The sequence below is a fragment of the Choristoneura fumiferana genome, chromosome 7 (genome assembly GCF_025370935.1).
Source record: "Choristoneura fumiferana chromosome 7, NRCan_CFum_1, whole genome shotgun sequence".
NCBI classification, from domain to species: domain Eukaryota; kingdom Metazoa; phylum Arthropoda; class Insecta; order Lepidoptera; family Tortricidae; genus Choristoneura; species Choristoneura fumiferana.
In genome coordinates this window covers 11,122,124-11,143,119 of record NC_133478.1, presented here as the reverse complement: position 1 = coordinate 11,143,119, position 20,996 = coordinate 11,122,124, and the positions used below count along the sequence as shown (strand labels likewise).

Sequence of the window (20,996 nt, the reverse complement as noted above, 5' to 3'; positions counted from 1 at the left end):
CAAATGCGCGGGCACTCGCAATCGGAATCGCATTCGCCATCTGTTTCTACCTTCGTGCTATACTATAGACTAGCCCTCCATACCATTTGACGGAAAGAAGTGGTGAAAGCGATTATGATTCCGGGTGTGTTGAACTATATCGCTAAAATTTAAGAGAATTTTCCCGTCAATCAAGCGTTAGTCAGTTAGGTACGTCGCCTTCAAAAACCGCAAAGAACGGCGACTATGATAGTCGCAACTAATCAAAGCACCGCTAGCCGTGTCAATTATTTAATTATACCACACAATAACAATGATCTGCGCTGTGGCGATCGGCATACCGCGGCGCAGGCGGCGCGTCGCGTGCCCACATTCCGTTTCACATCTCGCTGAACTTGGTGTGATCCAGCTTCATGGCGTAGCATGGACCAAGGAAAGGAGTAGACGTGAAATGAAATAAAATAAAATACCGAAAACATGCTTTAATGTGTACAAGATTTTAATAAATGTACTCCCTCAATAGACCCTGGATACCGTTCTTGGTCAATTTGCACCCTAAGATTATTGTAACAAGCTCGATCACGAGTAGGTTACGTTGCACGTTGTTCTGTCTTAGAGTTCGGACGGGCAATGAGGAGCGTCTGTAGCATATATGCATCCGCACGCACCCGCTAGTACCAGTAACATTATATAGACAACACTAGCGCTGCGTACCCTAATGGTTGCCCTAGTGTTGTCTACTCTCACTTATGGCAGTGCTAGTGCTGCCTACCATCAGGGTAGGCAGCTCTAGCGTTGCTATGAGACTTACACTAGCACTTGTGGTGCCCTACACTTGCGTGCAGCTACTGGCGTTGCCTACCCTCAGCACCCTGTGCACTCAACTCTGTCCCAGTGCCTGCCTTACTGCTCCCTCATTAGACCCTGAATACCAAACCATTCTTGAATCCCATTCTTGGTCGAAATACACCCTAAGACGATTCTAACAAGCCCATGCACAGCTAGTTTACGAAGATTCAGTGCCTAGTTTACGGCACTATCATCAGATCAGCTCGATGGTACCATATTACTATATCGTCATCCAAACTACGCATAAATGTCAAGTTTCCCGTCAATAGCAAGTGGTTGATAGTCAAATACAAAGATTCCTTTACTGGTGAAGTTAATAATATTTTTTTTTTCAGTTAATTAAGAGATACTTTTTTAGAGGCAATATTCAGAGATTACTATGCCTATTTATATAAACTTACTTATTTATCAAGAATATTAAGTAATAGTGAGTAATTTATGAATGGTTCCTAAAGGGTTCCTATTTATAACTTACATGTATAAAAAAATCTATAAATGTACATGTCAGTTTTGAGATCTCGTGAAATTTTATTTGATTATATACAAAATTTAAATAGTTGAGAGAACAACGTCTAAAATGAAGGCCCGATGATAAAAGTCCTATTACCTATAATAGACTTGTAACGAAGGAAAAGTTCTCAATTTGTCTCTAGGTAGAGCTCTTGAAGACTAGATTTCCAAGATGATTTTTACATTTGAATAGAAATGTGACACCATCGATTATTTAACCATAAACGTTTGCCGTCAATATTTGCTTAGCTCTACGTGAGCGAGATATGACGAATGGAAATCAATCTTATGCAATATGCATATTCTCTATCGTAAAGCGGTGTTCTGCTGCACTGATTTCATAGCTGCTCTAGTCGTTCTTATGTTTTCTACGATAATATTTTTACAATATGCATCTTATTGTTGTATTATGCTTGACGAATGGTCAGCAAATAAACCTATAGATGCTCATGTTCTTATGTAGGTGCGGCGTTTGTTTACTACGAGTATAGTTTTCGTTGAAAGGCTCGATATTACAATCCGCGTTATTTTCCAATGACAAGCCATTGTTCTCATTCAAAATCCAAACAAAAGTAAAAATTATGCACCCGGTGGCGGCTAAGCCGTCGGTCCGTCTCAGCGCGCCACTCGATCGGGTTCCACCGCCGCGCGCTAACGTGCAAGGCACTAGTCACTTTCACGTTCACACACACAAAAAAACGCGGGAAACCTCAACGAGAAATCTTGCATTTTTCATCAGTAACATAACAATCTTCGTCGGACTAGTTGCCGTTAACGATTTATAAACAGCTATGACGTGTTATAAATAAAAACAATTGACTGTTAACTCTTTTATCTGAAGCGTTTTAGAAAAATCGAGCAGTGCGCGGGAGTCGGCCGAAGGCGTTCAGCTTCCTTCCATCTTTTCTTATCTCTACTCTTAGAGCCTTTGCCGGATTTTCGAAATTTAAAAATAGTATAGAACGTGCATTAAATACTTGACCAAATAAACAACAAAAGAAAATTAAAAAAATAGTTAAAGGATTGGTGCAGTGATCAGTGTCGAGTGTCTGCGAGGGGTGATTACTGAGATTGAGCTGCTATTGTTGGTGTATTATGGGTGTCTGGAGGTTCACCATGCCCTTGTTAAGCACCCTGGCAGCTATGGTGATTATCGTACATTCGGCTGAGGATCTGGACCCTGAGTTTAGAAGAGGCCTCAGGCCCAGGGCTGTGGATCCTGGGACAACCAGTTATGAGCAGGTAACTACAATTGGTAGATGATGAATATATATACCAGAATTATTTAATCTTCTTTAGCTTTTGTTTTTAATTTTATTTCCTTGCAGTAAGAGACTTTCGAGCATAAATTTATTTTTTATCTAATGTATGTAAAAAAATATTACCAGCTCATTTTTTAAGCTTAGTGAGCCCATAATTTCCTAGTTATTTATTAAACGACTTCACAAAAATATTAGGTCACAAGACTTTTAGGTGTTTGTAATTTAGGGAAATAATATTTCATTTTATTTAATTATCATGTTTAAGAAATAATCAACACGTAAGAATATAACAGTTTTTGCAAATTGTTTTATAGTGGCTATTCAGAAAATCTATGTTTAATTAATTTATTTATTTATCATAACGTTTACATGGCATTACAAATATACACATCCAATTCACCGTAAAACTATAAACTTACAAATCTAAAATTAAAATTAGATATCGGATACTAATCCAATTGGTTTTTATAAAATAGCCAAAATTTAAAGTTAAATTAGTTCAAATATAATTTCAAATCAAGTTATGAATGACTATACCTGAAGGGGTACGCTCATGTAGCTTACCTATAAGAGCTTTGATAGTTGTCTGAAATCCTGAAAACGAATTTAATGATAACCTATTTGTACTTACACTTGGGCGTGACATCTCCAATGTGGCCTCGCTCTAGGGTTCCAGATGTAAAATAAAATTAACAAGAAACAAAAGAACCAAAAGTAAGCTATATGTATGTACCATATGGTGGCGAACAATGCCATGGTTACAAGGCATTAAACGATTTCTTCAAAACCAACGCATGACCATTTACCAATCTATCATCCATAGTTTTCATTGTCGAGCGCAGTTGTTGAGTAAATTAAACGCGTGTTCATAACAATGAAAGTTTGCATTTGGTCTATGCAGTCCATTTGTAGACAAATCAACTAACAACTCACAACAATGCAGAGCTGAAATGCACTCGTACATTGGTTACATTACGGGCAAAGGTTTTTTTCTCTTCCGCAGTGTATATGTTTTGGATAAACACAATTGTATAATTTTCTTGCCATACCCAACGGAAATGAGATTATTTACTTTATTTTGTTGCTTGTTTATTTTTGCCGTACCTGATCTAATGTATCATGTTTACGTGTGGAACGTCTATCTTACAGTTACAGCTCAAACCAATAGACAGCTATTAGTTTTCAGTCCAAAGGTATATGCAGTATGCACAAAACATAGATGTGATATGTATGTATGTAACGCTGCTCAAGAAGTCCAAGTGACACACCTTTTATGTACCTAATATCTACATGTATGTATAGTGTATCTATTTATTTCTATAACCTGCTGCGTGCATATAATCATCTATTTAAAAATCAAATACCATATTTGAGATTCGGACTATTTGTTTTGTGTTCGTAATTGTCACGGAAAAAATCCGTATGAAACAAAATTTTAAGAAACAATCAGTGTAATATAGGCAAAGCCGTGGGTATAATCTAATATGCCACATTAAAAGCGATCTTTAAAGTTTTCTAAATTATAGCTTACTTAATATCAGCTGTATCACAAAGAAAATACATATTCAGCTGATGAGTGATGATTATCAAAAGTAATTATCGTGACACCTGTCAAAGAATGCTTATTCTTTGACGACCAAGTTTAGTTATGTAACTGTTAACAGAGTTCAATGTTGCGTAATAATTGTATCGAATTGATGACAACGATAAGTCGTGGCTTAAGGCGGATCGGGACTTTGGCTGCGCAGGCGTGGCTAATACTGAACTGATTGAAAAATAATTAATGTATTTTAAAAGGATATCAGCAGTAGAGCATCATAGTTCTAGATTAAAACTATTCATATAATTCAGTTTAGTCATGTTGGTTAATGTAGCGGAAATCATGAATCGTAACTTAAATTTTATAATAATAGTTGTTACGATCGACAAACACGAAACTGATAAAACATTGAAGTTTCATGCGATTTCTCATGTCTTTTCTAAAATTGATCGAGTCTATTAGGCATCCTTATATTGTCTTTTTGGTTGCAGCAAATTTGATTTCAAAGATAATACCTAAATTAATACCATTATCATACATACCTACATACATACTACTGCACTGCATACCTACTTAATTATTTACAAAAAATATAAAAATAATAATCAAATTCCACATTTCGTTAGATTTTTATTAGTGGTTAAATAGGTAGCTAATAAATAATTTGATTGAAAAAAAAAAAGTTCAAAAAAGAATTTTGAAAATTTTGCTGCGTATTATTTTTGGCAATAACGGCTTTTGAAAGCGTACAAAGTGTAAAAGAGGCTTGTGTGGCCTATTTATACAACAAACACATTTTTCTTTTGATTTAATGCCTTAATTAACTAAATCAAAATATAAATATGCTCATACGGAGGTATAACTGTTACGATTATTCCAACGTTTATCACAAGCTTAAGCGGTTTAAACCGGATAGAAAAGATCAAATAGGAAGCGGTCACCAGACCAACCTGTATAGAAACTGGACGGTCTAGAAATCGGGGGAGGAGCCGGGACGTGCAAGTGGAGCGTGCATAAGCATATATCTTACAATTAGTCAAATTGAGGCAATTACACAGTGCATTCACGCCAATGACGCGATTTAACATGTACACGTTAATTCAAGTAATGACAGAGCGATCATTAAATTAATTGAAGACCAAATCGTGCGAACACGGCTAAATAAACAGGAGCATTATAATTTATGATGACGCTACAGTAAAAAAGGTTTTAAGTAGATTGATGTAATGTCGGTAAGGTGCCTGTGTTGTAATACTTGACAATTTTATAGTTTATCTATTTCACCTTCATTGTGTAGGTACAGTCACCTACATTAATAACTGCTACAGCGGAGCGTGCAAAAATATTTAACTCGTCCTACCGGCCCTACAAATAGAGTCGTATCAGATATTTATGCCCACTTTTTTGCCCGATATTGGTGCTGGAGACCGTACCTATATATTTTTTTCATTTATGCCTAGTTTTAGGCATTCAGCAAGGTATTTGTATTTACCTACTTGATACTGAAAATTTGTTAAAATTGTTTACAAATTGTTGTTGTTGTTGTTTAAAAACAATAGTTTGAAAGGTTACACTTATATTATGTTTATCGCAGCATTTCGGCTAAGTATATCATAATGGCTGTGATCGCAACCCAAGACGATGTGATCAAGTCTACTGCACACATTTTAGTACGCGATTCTGTTATTGTTATTCTTCAACAAACAATTAGGATGGATCATTCCATTATAAACATTACAATGAAGTTGCTTGCATTGTACGGTCAGATCAAGTACGCTGAAAGGATGAGCTTTAAAACATACATATGCAGTGAATAAGCCATCGTATGTTGTCAGAAAAGTTCGTATTTATTATCTTGCTCAATTACTAGCTTACTGAAGTTTACTGAAGCTAATTGAGGAAACTAAGCCGACAAAATACGATGAAAAACATAACACTGGATCTGCACATACGCTTCTATTATTTTGACTGTAAAGAGGCTTTTTAATCTTATCGACTGCTAACCCACTTGTGTTGTCACTTGTATACAGTCGTTAAAGCAAACGTTAACGTTTAAGTTCTTGTTTAGAAGGGCCCTATAAAGTCTCCCTCTTTCCCTATTTAAAACACCAATAATTCCCGAATCAAAAGCATTAGATACCTACCCTAAAGTAAGCCAGTACCTAAGCAAGTCTGCCATTTCAACAGATGTGAATTTGGATCTCAGCAGTAGGTAATTAGCAAACTAGAACGCAAGACGGAGAGAAGCCTAAACTTTAAGAACGTTGAACCGTGTGTTATATTAGGTCCACTGAATTTTGCGCGCACAGTGCGTGAAGTAAAGAAAAAAAAAGATTAGTAGTCTGTAAATGTGTGTTGAATTGTAAATGTCAGGAAGCTATATGCACATATTATACCTATCTAAGGTTACCTGTCGTAATTATCAGTAAATCGAAACAAACAAATAATTAATGCGAAATAAATTGCCTGTCGATTTTTTAAAGATATTTGTGTCATATTTGTGTTTATTCCAAACACTAAAACAAAAAAAAAATACCAATTCCATATGTAATTGTTACCGTAATGCGCATACAAAAAATCATCTACTATACTTTACATCAGTTTGTATTCTAGGGACGTACCTAAATAATATCTACACACATTAGATAAAAATGTTACAGTTAAACGACAAATTTATTACATCATTAAAATTATCTCAAACTATAACGTAGTAGACTAATTATTATTCAAGGTATTCAAGATTACACACCTAACCTAAGCTGATCCATGACCTTTTTTGCATAAGCCATAAACCGGCCGGCGGTCATAGATTCGCCGACAGAACCGGTATACGCTTTCAACTTTCCTCTCGGCATTATGGCATCAGTTTTGTAACAGCTTTCTTCTTCGTTAGCGATGAGATAACTGAATTACCTATGTTTGTGGGCACGTGGCTGCATGACGGGCTAATAAGCTATTAATTGTGGCTCGTATAATTTCCAAGCTAGCAGTTTACCTGTGCACAGGTGCACAGCTGTGTTACGATTCGCGAAAATTATACAACCTGCTTGTCACAAAGCCGACACAAGGAAGAAAGAAAAGATGAGAAGTCAAAATCTAAGTTAAAATATCTTTCCTCGATTTAGGCTGTAATAAGCACTTATAAACATCGAAAAATCTACCACCGTTTCGAAAAATCCTTCGTTGTGAATTCGGCAAGGCGTATAATTATGGTATGATGGTATGATATGGTATGACGTACTATAACTTTTTATAACGTATAATTTTACTTCAAGTAATCGCTAATTTTATAATGCACTTCTGATATTAATGTCTTTTTGACAATGTATTTAAAGAAATATATGTTTCATTGATTGGTAATCGGTAACTGCAACATGAATCAAAGTGGTACAGATGTTTGATGAGAATATTTTCTAATATGCATTGACAAAGTAATGTAACACATGTAAATTATGTGTACATTAACTACCTACGTGTTACAAAAAGCTGCATTCATACTCTATGACAATATATTCTATCGAAGCTTTGAATAAAACAAGTGCGAGTTGTTTTGGTTAGCACAAAGACCCAAAAGTAAATACAAAAGCACAATCTATGCTTCTTTGAGATGATACTTAAGAGTCATTTAATAGAAAGTAATCATTGGCTGGTTAAATCATCATTACTGTCAACCAGTAAATAATGTTACGTTTCGCGGTCACTTTACAAGTATGGAACGTTAATGACTTTCTACAAACGTCCAAGTCTTTAAAAAAAAATACAGGTACATTATCATTATAGTTAGGCGGAGCGAGCAAAATGGATGCTCAGGAATCATCGCCAGCTAGGACTGACAAAAATGTTCGTGGTTTACCACAACAAGGAATATGCATGTAACATAAATTCAATAATTTTCATGTTAAAAAAACAACTTTGAGGTTACAATTGTATAAAATTACTAAGTACATGAATAAAAGCTAGATTTTCTGAATACCTATCAAGATCATTGGATATATTTGCCATTATTGATCACTATTGGATTAGACTTGATCAATGATCGACTAAGTATGAAAAGCATTATCTATGGTACATTACGTGCAATATATTCCAGCCGCACATTAAACTTAATGCTCCAGGGGTTTTATTGCGTCCGTGGACCGGAACCGGCGGATTTGCTTAATATCATTTGGTTGCTTTACAGTAAAAGATATTTTACAAGTACCTCTGTCTTTAACCGACTTTAAAAAGTTAGTCAACAGCGTGTCCTCGGGCCACACAACAAAGAATTTCGCTGTATTTCTACAAAGACCGCAAATTCGCTACACAAAAGGTGAGGCTTATAGCGGATGGCTTTTTTGGAAATATATTTAAATTATTTAAACATAATAATATACATGTACAGTCAATGACAAAGAGAACGATGTATAACGACTTTATTGGCTTAACATTAAGGTCGTGTAAGTAACATATTTTTGTAACTTTGGCCGTATTGATTTAATTGATAAATTTAACATGATGAGATGACTGCCAGTAATAAAACATATAATATTTTTATAAGAATGGCAAGTTTTCGTCTTTATGACAGAAATTTTAAGACTTAGATAAGTTAGATACATTGATCAAATCAATTAACCACTAGGCCATCTGGTCGTCTAAAATATATACACCGGAACAGGTCAAACTGAGTGCATTAAATGGAATACTTTCTATCTTTCCGTAAGCATCGAAGCGGCCTGCCTAACTTACTATGGCAGAGTCAATATACACGCTGTGCCACTTAATTACGCCATAATCGATTCGTTTTTGCCGAATACTTTGCAGCATTGTTATTAGTTTCTCAGAAGACTACACTTTTTCGACGCTTAGCAAACAATGTGGGGAATATGGAGCGTGCATCGTCGTCTAAACACTTTACGTAACGAGTTTCCCTTACAAAATAGAACGAGAAAAATAAGCAGTATGAAGAGTCGCTGTGTCGTGTGAACTAATACTTGTGGGATTTTGTGTAGTTGTAAATGAAATTGAAACTGTGTTATAATTGTGTGTTGATTCATGAAATTAGAATCCAGAATTAAATCTATATTGGTAATTTTCTAGCTTTGGGTAGCTTTCTTTACTTCCTTTGAACAGGCTGATTTATTTATTGACAGTTGTTACACTTAGTGCAGATATTCCCTTATTGCTTATGATTAGGCGAGCCTTCTGATTGTTTACGACCGTGGTATAAATAATAGTTGAAACATCGCTGTTAAATTTCAAGTTTCTTAAAACCATATATTTTTCAAACTAAAGTTAAAGGTTCTGTTTTTATTTTGTCCAAGCAGTGAGCAGAACGATAGAAAATGCGAATTTATATTATCAAAGCGACAAGGCACTGATTGTTTGAAAATCTGACAAATTTTAAATGAATTGATCAATTTTAGTTTATAATTTTAAAGTATCAATTTATTAGAATTAATGGTTATAGCTGAAAACGCTGGCAGAGAACCGATAAGAGTGGCGATTACTCCACCGACAAGAGCTAAGCTCTTAAATTAATGATGATGATGATGAATGGTTATAATATATAAAAATATATATTTTTTGTAATTCCAGCCCTGGAAGTCTATCGACACGGAACCTTTGGCACAACAATCGACGCACGCCGACGTGTGGGGCGATGATTCATTAGAGGAGCAGGCTGCGCGACGGAGGCCTGTGCGGAAGCGAAAACGCCGGCCGCAAATATCTTCTGAGAACGAACCAGACGATACACAGAGAGAGAACCCCCCAGGTTCGTATCCTGAAAAAGACTACCATGACTCCCACGATTCCCATCAGTCAGAGACTGTAAGAAGGCGTCGCAAAAGACCCGACATTAGACCCTACCGATGGGCAGACGAACCTATAGAAAGACCCTTACGAAGACGTGGTTTAAGGAGAAAGCGTCCAACAATTGATTCCAACCCAAGACTCAGCGAGTTTGATAGTTTGAGTCCCAACCTAACTGATACCAAAGATGATCATCAAGAAAAAAATCTCGATGATCAACAAGAAAAACTTCCAATTACAGAGAACATCGAAACTTTTGATTCAGAAGATGGACGTAAACCAAAACCTGCCCTCGATTATTACGATCCCGATCCTACTAATGTAGATTATAATATAAACGACGACGACCGAAAGCACGAAGAGAAAAATCCATCAAAAATATCGACAAGTGAAGAGACGCCCTTTCAAGAACGCAAACTTAATAATTACCATAAGCTAAGTGAACTTCAGTTACAAGATGACTCAAGTGAGGATCATGGTTATTCAAATAAGCCAATTACTCCTCATAACAGTGGGGTAACAGTTGATCAAAGCTTACAAGATGAAGCCAAAGAAGAAGATCAGCAAGCGAAACCATTAGCAGAGTTTTCAAAGGATGTAACGAACACGAACAAAAATGAAAGACTAAAAGCCAATGAAAAACCTGCTACAAATACTGAAAAGGATATTATTACTTTCAAAGCACAGGTAACAATTTTTTTTTTTTAATAATACTGATTCGAAATTAATAAGTTTATCATGCATTCATGCACTATTGTAGGTACGCTGACGATGGCTGCGTTTAAGATTTTTTATTATTTTAATCCATATAGTTTTCCTTTTTAAAATTAAATATGGTTGGTAATAATATAAAAAGGAAACTGAGTTTCTTCGTTTCTTTCGCTCTCATGTCTCAAAATAAAATAAAATAGAACAAAGTGAAACCCCTTTTTCACTTTAAATGTATTGCATTGCATGGAGTTGGTTACGAACATTACTTCGGTAATTGGTAATAACGCTACCATAATTATAACCATAAATTAAAACAATAGTATAGTAACTCCTTGATAAGCTATGGCGTATACCTAGAACGTGCATAATGCACACATTTAACTAACGATGACATTTTATAAACTACTACTTTTTTAGGAAAAAATCATGAAGTTAGGTATCAAAGTCAAAGAAATGGATAATCAACGTGTGTCTTTGGAATTAATGCAAGACACCGGTGGTTCTCATCAAGCATTTGACATTATAAAAGCTGATATAGAAAAACAAAAATGTCAAGCTAAGATAGGTAACAATAAAACAATAGACATGTACACTTACCTAGTGGAACGTTCTAAACTTATTTCACATTACACAAAGCAATGGATGGAGAAAATACGTTCTCAACTCAGAGTTTCAGATCAAGAAATACATGAATTCGAATCATTGGACGAATATATTCAGGTGAAATTCAGGTGGCAAAGTCTCTATTATAGTTTGCAGTGTTCTACGACTATAAAAACGTAGATATGAATATAATCACGTATTTATTGAGCAAATAAAACCAACTAGTTTACTTCTATAATTTTGATACCTATGCATATATTAGTAACTACTACGCTGTAGAGTAGAGCTTAGCAGCAATCTAAACTCTCATATTGTAGATAGCTAACAGAGCAGAAATGCGAAATAGCATTAGTTTTTTATTATATTTACTATTTCGGCAGTTACTACTCTGATAACTAATTTTTGACTTAACAATTAAGAGGTTGGTTTGTATTTTAATAGTTGGCAAAGTATTAATCTAAGTAGTCTTCTAAATTTCAGTACACGTAGCAAAGGAAAAAAAAAAGTTGTTTATTTGAATAGCATATTAAACTCTCCTTTCTTTCTGTACTCTATTATAGTGGTATTGATAAAATTAAAATTTTACTTTTACAGGATTATGACCCTATTGATCCTTATACGCTGAAGCAAATTCTAAAGAGATCTAATGGCACAAGTTTGAGTGAAATATTACAGCGCCATAACTTGTCTTTAACTGACTTGTTGCGTGGAAGAGGCGAAGCTATTTTAGCTCTTCATACAGAACCTCCTGATGATCGACCACCACCGCAGGATGTTTCGCTAGAGAACGATCAACAAGAAGAAGTTGAAAATAGATACATAATAAGAAATCAAGCTACGACACAACGGAAGCCAATGCGAGATAGTTTAGATAAAAATGAAGATAACATTGAATCCGCAATTCAAACTGAAAACTATACCAGTCATAATAGTACCGAAACAGAAACAGATAATAAACACGTTAGAAACATACCACGAATAATCACCAACCGTCACTTCCCAATTGGTATTCGTAGAAAATTAAGAATGAGACCAATGTTAAATAGTACTATTAAAGCTCAATTAGGTAGAGATTTAATAGCATTAAGTGCAAGAAAATATTTCCAAAATCATCGGAATATGTCAAAATTAAAAGAATGGAAAGAAATAATTCCAATAATGACAAATCGAAGTAAATTAAACGATGGTACTACTACACCCGAGGCAACGGAGTCAACTCCAACAACAACAACTACAGAGGCATTCGACGATACTACAGTAATGGATTCGGATAGCTTGGACTCCTTGAGCTCACCATCTAGCGATACAGAAGAAAGTTACGGCAAGGATAATGAAGTTGAGACTATCAGTATATCAACCTCTGAGCCAACTACTACAATAACCATGGAAGCTATACCAACAGAAATAAATACCGAAGCTGACAAACCTAAAGTTATCCCCATTGCTAGGCCTGCTGCTGATGCCTTTGCACTAAGACGTCAGGCATTTAATAACAGATTAAAACGAAAACGGCTAAAACAAAAGAGTTCCACGACGGAAAATCCAAAGGATGATTTGACGAAAAATTTCTTTGGAATGGCAAACTTAGTGTCAGCTTCAGAGTTTATAGAAAGAACGCAGAAGCCCCAAACTACAGTAACACAGGGAAGTACAGAAAATGTAACAGAATTGGAAGATTTCATGACCACGCATTCCCCTACAACGGTAGAAGATAAAGTTAAGTCAATACGAATTACTACCTCTGGATATACGTTGCCTTCTGCAACGCAAAGTTCTACATCAGCAAGTACCACAGCGCAATCGGCTAAAGTCGAAATTGATGAAATATTAAATGATAGAATGAGTAAGTATGATTAAATTACAAAAACAATTCTAGAAGTAATAATTTTTCTACTAGCTGATTTTAAAATAATGAAATAATTTATTTTTAGCCAGTGAACGACTTGCAAAAATACTCCTAGAGCGAAATATGACTCTGGGTGAATTGGTGATGCACAGGGAACGAGGATCAAGCCACGTTCATCTAGCCGACATATTCCATAATGCTTCGAAAGAACCGAATCCGCCCGAACCGTTCTTGACAAAGTCTTCCTTAGAGCCCATATCGAAGGAGACGTATCCACTGCGAGCTATCCTAGAAGCTAATACATATGACGCTACTGCCAGGCCAACGTCACAAGCAACCTCTTCCCAAGGAAATAACATGCATATTCCAGTGGTTATGGATTTTGGTAACAATGTCAATGAAAATGGAGAAAACATGGGTATCATATCACTATTCAAAAACAAGCTTGAAAATGAAAAAATAGACAACGCTGAGATAAGAAAAGATTCACATGGAACACCTTACATAAGTTCGGTTATCAGTGTGAATACAACGATCACAAATGATGCTAACCGAGAAAGTCGAGTATTAGGGGACACTGAAGACATACGGGGTTGGAATGAATTATTGACGTTAATTAACAAGCACAATATAAGCACTACGATTGATGATTTAACGTCAGTAACTCAAGGTAATCATTAAATAATTGATTTATTAAACATTATTGAATATCTTGGGTCAGTTTAAGAAGCTGTTTTTTTTTTCAGATATTCTACCTTTAGATAAGAACAAGATAAATCTTGAAGATGTGGATGGTGACGGTTTAATCATTCTGGAAGATTTACAGCATTTAAAAGACTTTGATAGCAACATAGCTTCTGGATCAGACGAAAAACTAGAAGTCAGAATGTATGAGACAAGTGAAGCCATTACAGACAAACCAGGTATTCTGAATAAAATACCCAATAATACCAGATCAGTCGCGATAGCCACAGCCAGCATTTTAGGCCTTGCCACATTACTGTTCTTATTAACATATATTGCATTTAGATACAAGCAACAAAGAGATAGGCTACGGAAGAAGGATAGTTTCTGTAATGAACGGATTCCTTCTCCTGTGTTTGAGCACAGGAAGGGTCACAAAAACAACTGCAGCAGTCGAAGTATTAGCCCCATGATTTCAACCTCAAATATTTATACAATGAGTACATTAGATTCTCACAATGGTAAAGATTCACCAGATTACATGTGGAATTCCTTAAGAAAACCATTTCAATAATCTTAGACTGAAACTATTTGTCAAGATTTTTTGCAAAATAATTTTTGATACATGAATACTTATTATAATAATTAAATAGTGAGTGACCTGATTTTATATATAAGGGCTAATGTATAATAATAATTTAATAATTAATAAATTTCTTCAGTTGATATTGAAATTTAAAATACTTAAGTTTATATTAGTTTGCACACGCATTTTTTATTTTAAGAATGTTGGATGTGGAAATGTAATATGTCATGCACAAATTAGGTAAGAGTTTACAGTGAAATAAATAATCTTTTTAAGGTGCTAGTGCAACTTTAGACTTAATTATAGAAAGGAAATTTATTTATTGGCTGTTTAAGAGAAGGATAGTTAGAATTTTATAAAAAAAAGTTTCTATTTATTTTACTTATGAATTTTCAGTATTATGTGGCAAGTGCAATGTGGCATAAGGTATAATTATCTATTTTTGTAACTTTTTAAAAATAAAAATAAACGATGAATCCCTGTTTAAATATAAAACCTTACCTGTAGTTTTCAAACGTGAATACTTCTAGTAGAGACTTTAACACAGGTAAATCTAGAATATGTATCTTGTTGTAAAAGTATGCATATTGTCTCGCAATGCTTCTGTACAGATTGAGGGAAGACTCGAACACAGGAGATGGCTGAAACAATGTAATATATATCATGCTTCAATTTAATCTAATCTAACTAATTATCCTTCACAACAATTAAGTAAGATAAACCAAGACAAAATACATATGTTACAACATTTGTAATACCATTTTATCAGGCCCCTCTTCCCCACCGGGCACACTCAGTACCGTAACTAGGCGTGGGCGGAGTGGGCCCTAGCCCACGGCCTCGTACTTAAAAGGGCCTCACGAGGCCTCTTTAAATGTGTGCAACCATAGAAAAGGGTCTCGCTGATACAACTTCGCCCACGTCTAAATTAGTCCACGCTACGCCACTGGCCACACTAGGCATGTGCCCAGGGCCCCGCGATGGATTGGGGCCTCCTACTCTATTACCAAACGATAATAGATAGCTACTCAACTCTCGCCTGAAAATTAGGCTTACCGAATGCATGCAGCATGTTGTGCCCAGGGCCTCTAATAGGTGAAAGATGGCCCTGCATTTTATAACATTCTCCTTACCTTAGAATTCGCTTCACTAGTAATAATAAATATAAGTGAATAATATAGTCATTCATAAAGCCTGTTTGCCAAATATATGAGTAGGTACCACTCAAGAAATATTGAACAGGTAATTGAAATGAAACTAATGTAAAGTTTATGCAAAGAAAATCTAACTTTTCTGTCTTTAATGGTTCTTAATGGTTATTCATATATCTTTGGTAAATATTTTTTCAAGGCATTTATAATTTTCTAATTGGAGAAATAATATTGATACTAACCTTCAGTTCTAACAATTCTTCTGGTGTGAAATAAAGAACAGTGGAATACTTGTCAGGCAGGACATCAATATATGGTTTCCAAAATGACTCTGGAATGAAATAATATAAATATAAGGAAGAGTTTATTTTATTAGTGTGAAATTGGATGATAAAATATTGAAATCCGGTAATAACACACATCAACCTCTAAATGGAATATAATATATTTTTTTAAAATAACGAAATATTTTTCTTTTATTAAATAGATTTTATTATATACTAATTTGCAGATACAGACAAGTAAAAAAAAAACCAGCTTATAATATTAAGGAATACCAAGATTACCTAATAAAAGTCAAGTCAAGTCAGTGTAAACGTGGCTGTGCTCTTTTTATACATCCACTTATATGTCAAACAAAATTAACACATGATTTAATGAAACAACATACCAGACTGATCAGCGTATGTTACATTGACTATATCAATTTGTAAGATAAATCAAACTATTGGGACAACCTAACTAGTTTTGATCTTTAACATAGATTTCCAGTTCAAATCAAATCAGGTTTTGTTTTTAGTTTATAGTTGTGCGAGTTTAAAAGGAACTACAAGATCATTTAAAAAAAAATGCTACTTTTCCATAGCCCATCATTTGGGACCACAGAAGTACTCCATAATAGAGAGAAGAGAACAAACTTCTTTGGTCCTGTGGCGGTATTGTCTAAAGGTGTGTACAGATTATGCGCGGCAGCCGCACCAGTCAGTATTCGCGTGAACATTGGCTCGCGCGGCAAATGTTCGATGGAATTTAGGTAGATCGCGGCGGCTGCGCGAGGCAAGCGATCCAGCTCAATCAGCGCGTGGCGTTCGTTCGTTTCGTTCTAAGCCACGTTCGTCGCAACACAACGGTCCAAACTGCACGCGCGCCAGTGATCGAAGCTTCTTTGATGCAGACTCAAAAACCGACAGCGCTCAAATCGCCGCGCGGCAAGGTTCGAGCTGCCGCGCGCGGAAACCCTGTCTCCATTGCGCGCGGCCGCCGCGCGATCCAATGTTCGAGTGATTGCCGCGCATAATCTGTACGCGCCTTAATTCTCTGGTGTTCGCGATCGCATTCACTATCTCTTTCTACCTACATCCTATTCCTATACCGTGTGAGAGTAAGAAGCGCTGAAAATTATTGTGATTCCAAGTGCGTTTGACAATAAGGCCTCTGGCTTCCTTCAGATTTTTTTAAGCATGAGTGCATTTACATAGTTTTATTTTGTCTAATTTTGAGGGTCATTTGGTTCCCCTACATACAATGGCTTACATGGAGTAGGCCTCAGGGTATGCAACGCTAGTGCTGGTGGCGGGCTGCTGCAGCGCAAAGTACCAACAGCCTACCCTGCCTACATAATATTTTGCTTACCAGGATTATTTTTCTCCAATAATAGAAACAAAGCTAAGGTAATATTAGCCATGTTCTGCAGCAAAGGATCCACAGCAATGAAGTCAGCAAGTACAGAGTCTCGGGCATCCTGCTCCGTCATCATCAGCTTACGTGGCACTGTCAGCAGCAGCGAACCTTGTTTGAACTCATTGGTCGCAACCAAGCCCAAGTCATAGCCCTCAAACTGTTTAATGTCAATGCCTGAAAAAGAGCAAAGTAGCGTGTGGTTAATGGATTTAAATACAATAGGTGCAGAGTCTAATTCGGAAATTAAATTAATGCTCACCACTGGTGAGTGTTCAAAATACATTGAATTTATATGATCTTTAACATGTTACTGTTTAAGATTGGTTATTAGTCTTTTTGTATTTTTTTTATTTCAACCAAATTTTGTTACTTTTATAGTCATCCTGTAAAATCCACATCGAAAATACAAAATCCAGTGTCCAGAGGTTGTGTAGGGGTATGGCACGCAGCACGGAATGCTGAGGACCTGAGTTTGATTCCCAGCGCTTTTTCTGGTTTTTCTGTGTATCCATGTTTTTCGATATGTTACTGTTTGTTTTTTTATGTTGTTTTCTATTAGATCAGTGTGGAAAACGCATGAAAGAGAAATTAAATATCTGTACTAAATGTCACAATAGGTACTCAAGCATTTTATTTAACAGAATTTTTCCTACTAGTTTCATAACATCTCTTGCCCTCATATTATTTCTATTCTTTTAAGTGGGAGTCTAGTACGATGATATCGCAGCATTCAATGAAAAACTCATTCAGCCATTAAATATAGTAGTATTCATGAATAAATATAATTATGAGAATGAGGTTACATTGTATATTTGCTAAGCATCATTTAAATATTTAATCTTCAAATTATTATGTAGCTTAAAACGGGAAGTGAAGTTATAATAGTATAGGCTATATTTACCTTCATAATTTGCCCCATTTTCAGTCAGCCAAACGAAGAAATTCTCTTTCCGGGACTGTCGCGACTTTGGTGCTTTATTACTGCTAACAGATGATTCAATATTCTTTATCTCACTAAGAACCGCTTCAATTTCAGTGTGATGCTCCCAACTCTTTGTTAAATTCACTGTTGTTTGAAAAACACTGGTCAATTTCAACAATTTATCTACACGAGAAGATAGTTCCCTTCTAATATTCTGTATAAGTTTATTATCTTTTCCCGTCTTCTTAGAAGCTTGCTTTGAATGAGATTTACGTCCCATTGTGATTTAATTTAATACAGATATTAAAATAAAGTTGTATGAAATATAATAAACTCTTTATACTAAAAATAGGTCTCTAATTTTACTAATTTTGAGTAAATTTGTTTTCCTGAAAGACGACACTTGACAATTCTCATGACACGGCGACAGTTTGGCGGCGGTTATTTTTAGTTACGTTTCAAGAAGTTGACAAGTTGAAATCAACTCTATGTTGTTGAGCATTGGTTAGAAGTTACTCACAGAAGGCCATAAATTAAATACATTACCAGGAAACTAGCATCTATGGGAATAGACTCTCACTGACAGTTTTGACATTAGCTTTCTGTTTACAAAGATTGATATTACTTTCACATACAATAGCGACATTCACGGCGATTTGTAAAAAGTAAAGTTTTGCAAGATGGCCATGTTAGTTTAATTTCTTTGCCACGTCCTTTAAGATTTAGAATCTTCGCCGCGATTGTCGCACAATAAGCGATGTTCGAAGTGTTATTGCTTAGGTACCTACACTTAGATCAAAATTCGGTTAAAAAACCATAACCAGTGGCGTTCAGTGAAACTAATCCCACCACCATCTCGTCTCGACTTATTACGTCCCACTGCAGACTGCAGAGCACAGCCTCCTCTCAGAATGAGGGGCCTTGGGCCGTTATTTCCTTCAACAACAACAAGCACACACATCATTAAATTTCTTCGCCAATGTGTGCAGGCTTCGTCACGATGTTTTCCTTCTCGAGGTAAATTTCAAATGTATATTTCGCACATGAATTTCGAAAAACTCAGTTGCGAGGCCGGGCTTAAACGATCCTCTGCTTAAGAGGTCATAGGACAAACCACTAGGCCATCACGGCTTTTTAGGGTTCCGGAGCCAAAATGGCAAAAGCGGAACCCTTATAGTTTCGCCATGTCTGTCTGTCTATTGGTCTGTCCGTCCGGGGCTTTGCTCAGGGACTATCAATGCTAGAAAGCTGTAATTTTGCAGGAATATATATTATGTAAACTATGCCTACAAAATGGTACAATAAAAAATTTTTTTTTCTAGGTTAGTGTGTTTTTTTCTCTCATCCAAACCTATAGTTTGGGGTATCGTTGGATAGGTGTTTTAAAACCATTAGGGGTTTGCTAAAACGATTTTTCGATTCAGCGATTTGTTTGCGAAATATTCAACTTTAGTGCAAATTTTCTTAAAATCGAGCCCCCCCCTCTAAAATCTAAACCGGTGGGCGGAAAAATTTGCAAAATTCAGGATGGTAGTAAGTATATCAAACTTACAAGGAAAACTATAACAGCTAAGTTTGCTTGAGAATTATTAGTACTTTAAGAGTAAATAGCAGCCTAAGGTATAAAATATATCTAAACTTGGAAGATTCCGTATAAAATACGAAATATTTAGAAATATATTTCTTAATTTTTTCGTAATGGCTACGGAACCCTATTTTGGGCGTGTCCAACACGCTCTTGGCCGGTTTTTTTTTTATTTTTTACCCTAAAAAGTAACAATACAATGGCAACTCGGCCATATGTTAGTACCCAAGTAGCGAAGTTACATTGCTTGAGGAATATGTGTTCTTGAGTGGCGTCCATGTTCTGGAAAACGTAGGCCGGCTCTCCATAAGATGACCTGACCTGATTACCAGGTGAAGATCGCAGGAGTCGGGCGCAGGCGATGTAGGGATGGCTTTCTTTGGGGACGCGTAACAACAGCACCTAGACGTACGTATTTCAATAGACGATATTGATGATGAACATTAATTTGTTCATACGAGATTCAGGAGCACAATCAGAGTTCATCCTCAGAGCAAATCGCGTCGAAACACGTCAGTGTAGTGTTGAGGTGATAGTTGGTTTTGTGTTTTTTTTTTATTCGATTGGATGGCAAACGAGCAAGTGGGTCTCCTGATGGTAAGAGATCACCACCGCCCTCAACATCTACAACACCAGATTGATTTGTGTGTTTCTTACAGTTTGGAGGAGGAGCTTATTGGACTCACATTTGTTTCATAGACAGCTATGGTAAAGTCGCGGGTGTAGTAATTGTTTATAGTTCATTTACCTCCCCAAGTAATGCCTGATTCAATAAATTAGATAATGATGATGAAATTGATCATCTCTCTCCGATAACTACCTGTAGTAGTACCTAGTAGTAGTAATGTGATAAGCCGTTTGTGATAATTTAACAGACTATGAGTGAAATTACTTAATTTAGACGACTAGATGGCCAAGTGGTTAGAGAACCTGACTACGAAGCTTGAGGTTCCGGGCTCGATTCCCGGGGCAGATATTTGTATGAATAATACGAGTGTTTGTTCTCGGGTCTCGGATGTTTAATATCTACATTATGTATTTAAGTATGTATTAAGCTTTGCTTAATTTAGGACTAGGCCAATTGGTGTCAAGTGTCCCATAATATCTTTTTTTTATTTTGTTTTATTAGGTATTCTAGTACCCCCCAGGTTAGTTGATAAGTAAAACACCATGTACATATTGTACATACCGAGTCCGATTCTTTTTTGCGGCACATTGTTAGATGACGCATAACTCCGGGTTCAAACCCACCGGCGCCAGTTCACGATTCAATACAAAAATGCAGACTTTACAATGTC

The 20,996-nt window shown here is 36.0% G+C and overlaps 2 protein-coding genes across 3 annotated transcripts in view; one reads left to right on the top strand and one right to left on the bottom strand.

The window, feature by feature from the left end:
- Setd3 (SET domain containing 3) overlaps window positions 1-18,544 on the bottom strand; it is a 32,088-nt gene extending 13,544 nt beyond the window's left edge. Inside the window, exons 1-4 of the mRNA XM_074090150.1 lie at window positions 18,093-18,544; window positions 17,144-17,365; window positions 15,754-15,842; window positions 14,862-15,001 (exon numbers count right to left, since the gene is read on the bottom strand). Of these exons, the coding sequence (XP_073946251.1) occupies window positions 14,862-15,001; window positions 15,754-15,842; window positions 17,144-17,365; window positions 18,093-18,393 (752 nt within the window). The 5' untranslated portion in view covers window positions 18,394-18,544. The remainder of the gene's footprint in view (window positions 1-14,861; window positions 15,002-15,753; window positions 15,843-17,143; window positions 17,366-18,092) is intronic.
- Window positions 1,966-14,836, top strand: LOC141429700 (uncharacterized). 2 transcript variants are annotated; one of them, XM_074090148.1, is made up of 6 exons: window positions 1,966-2,580; window positions 9,715-10,617; window positions 11,059-11,361; window positions 11,839-13,087; window positions 13,176-13,760; window positions 13,837-14,836. In XM_074090148.1, the coding sequence occupies exons 1-6, from the start codon at window positions 2,434-2,436 to the stop codon at window positions 14,346-14,348; spliced, it is 3,699 nt and encodes a 1,232-aa protein (XP_073946249.1). In that variant the 5' UTR covers window positions 1,966-2,433; the 3' UTR covers window positions 14,349-14,836. The 2 variants fall into 2 exon arrangements, with proteins under 2 accessions (XP_073946249.1, XP_073946250.1); XM_074090149.1 differs by lacking the exon at window positions 11,059-11,361.
- Window positions 18,545-20,996: the final 2,452 nt, after the last annotated feature.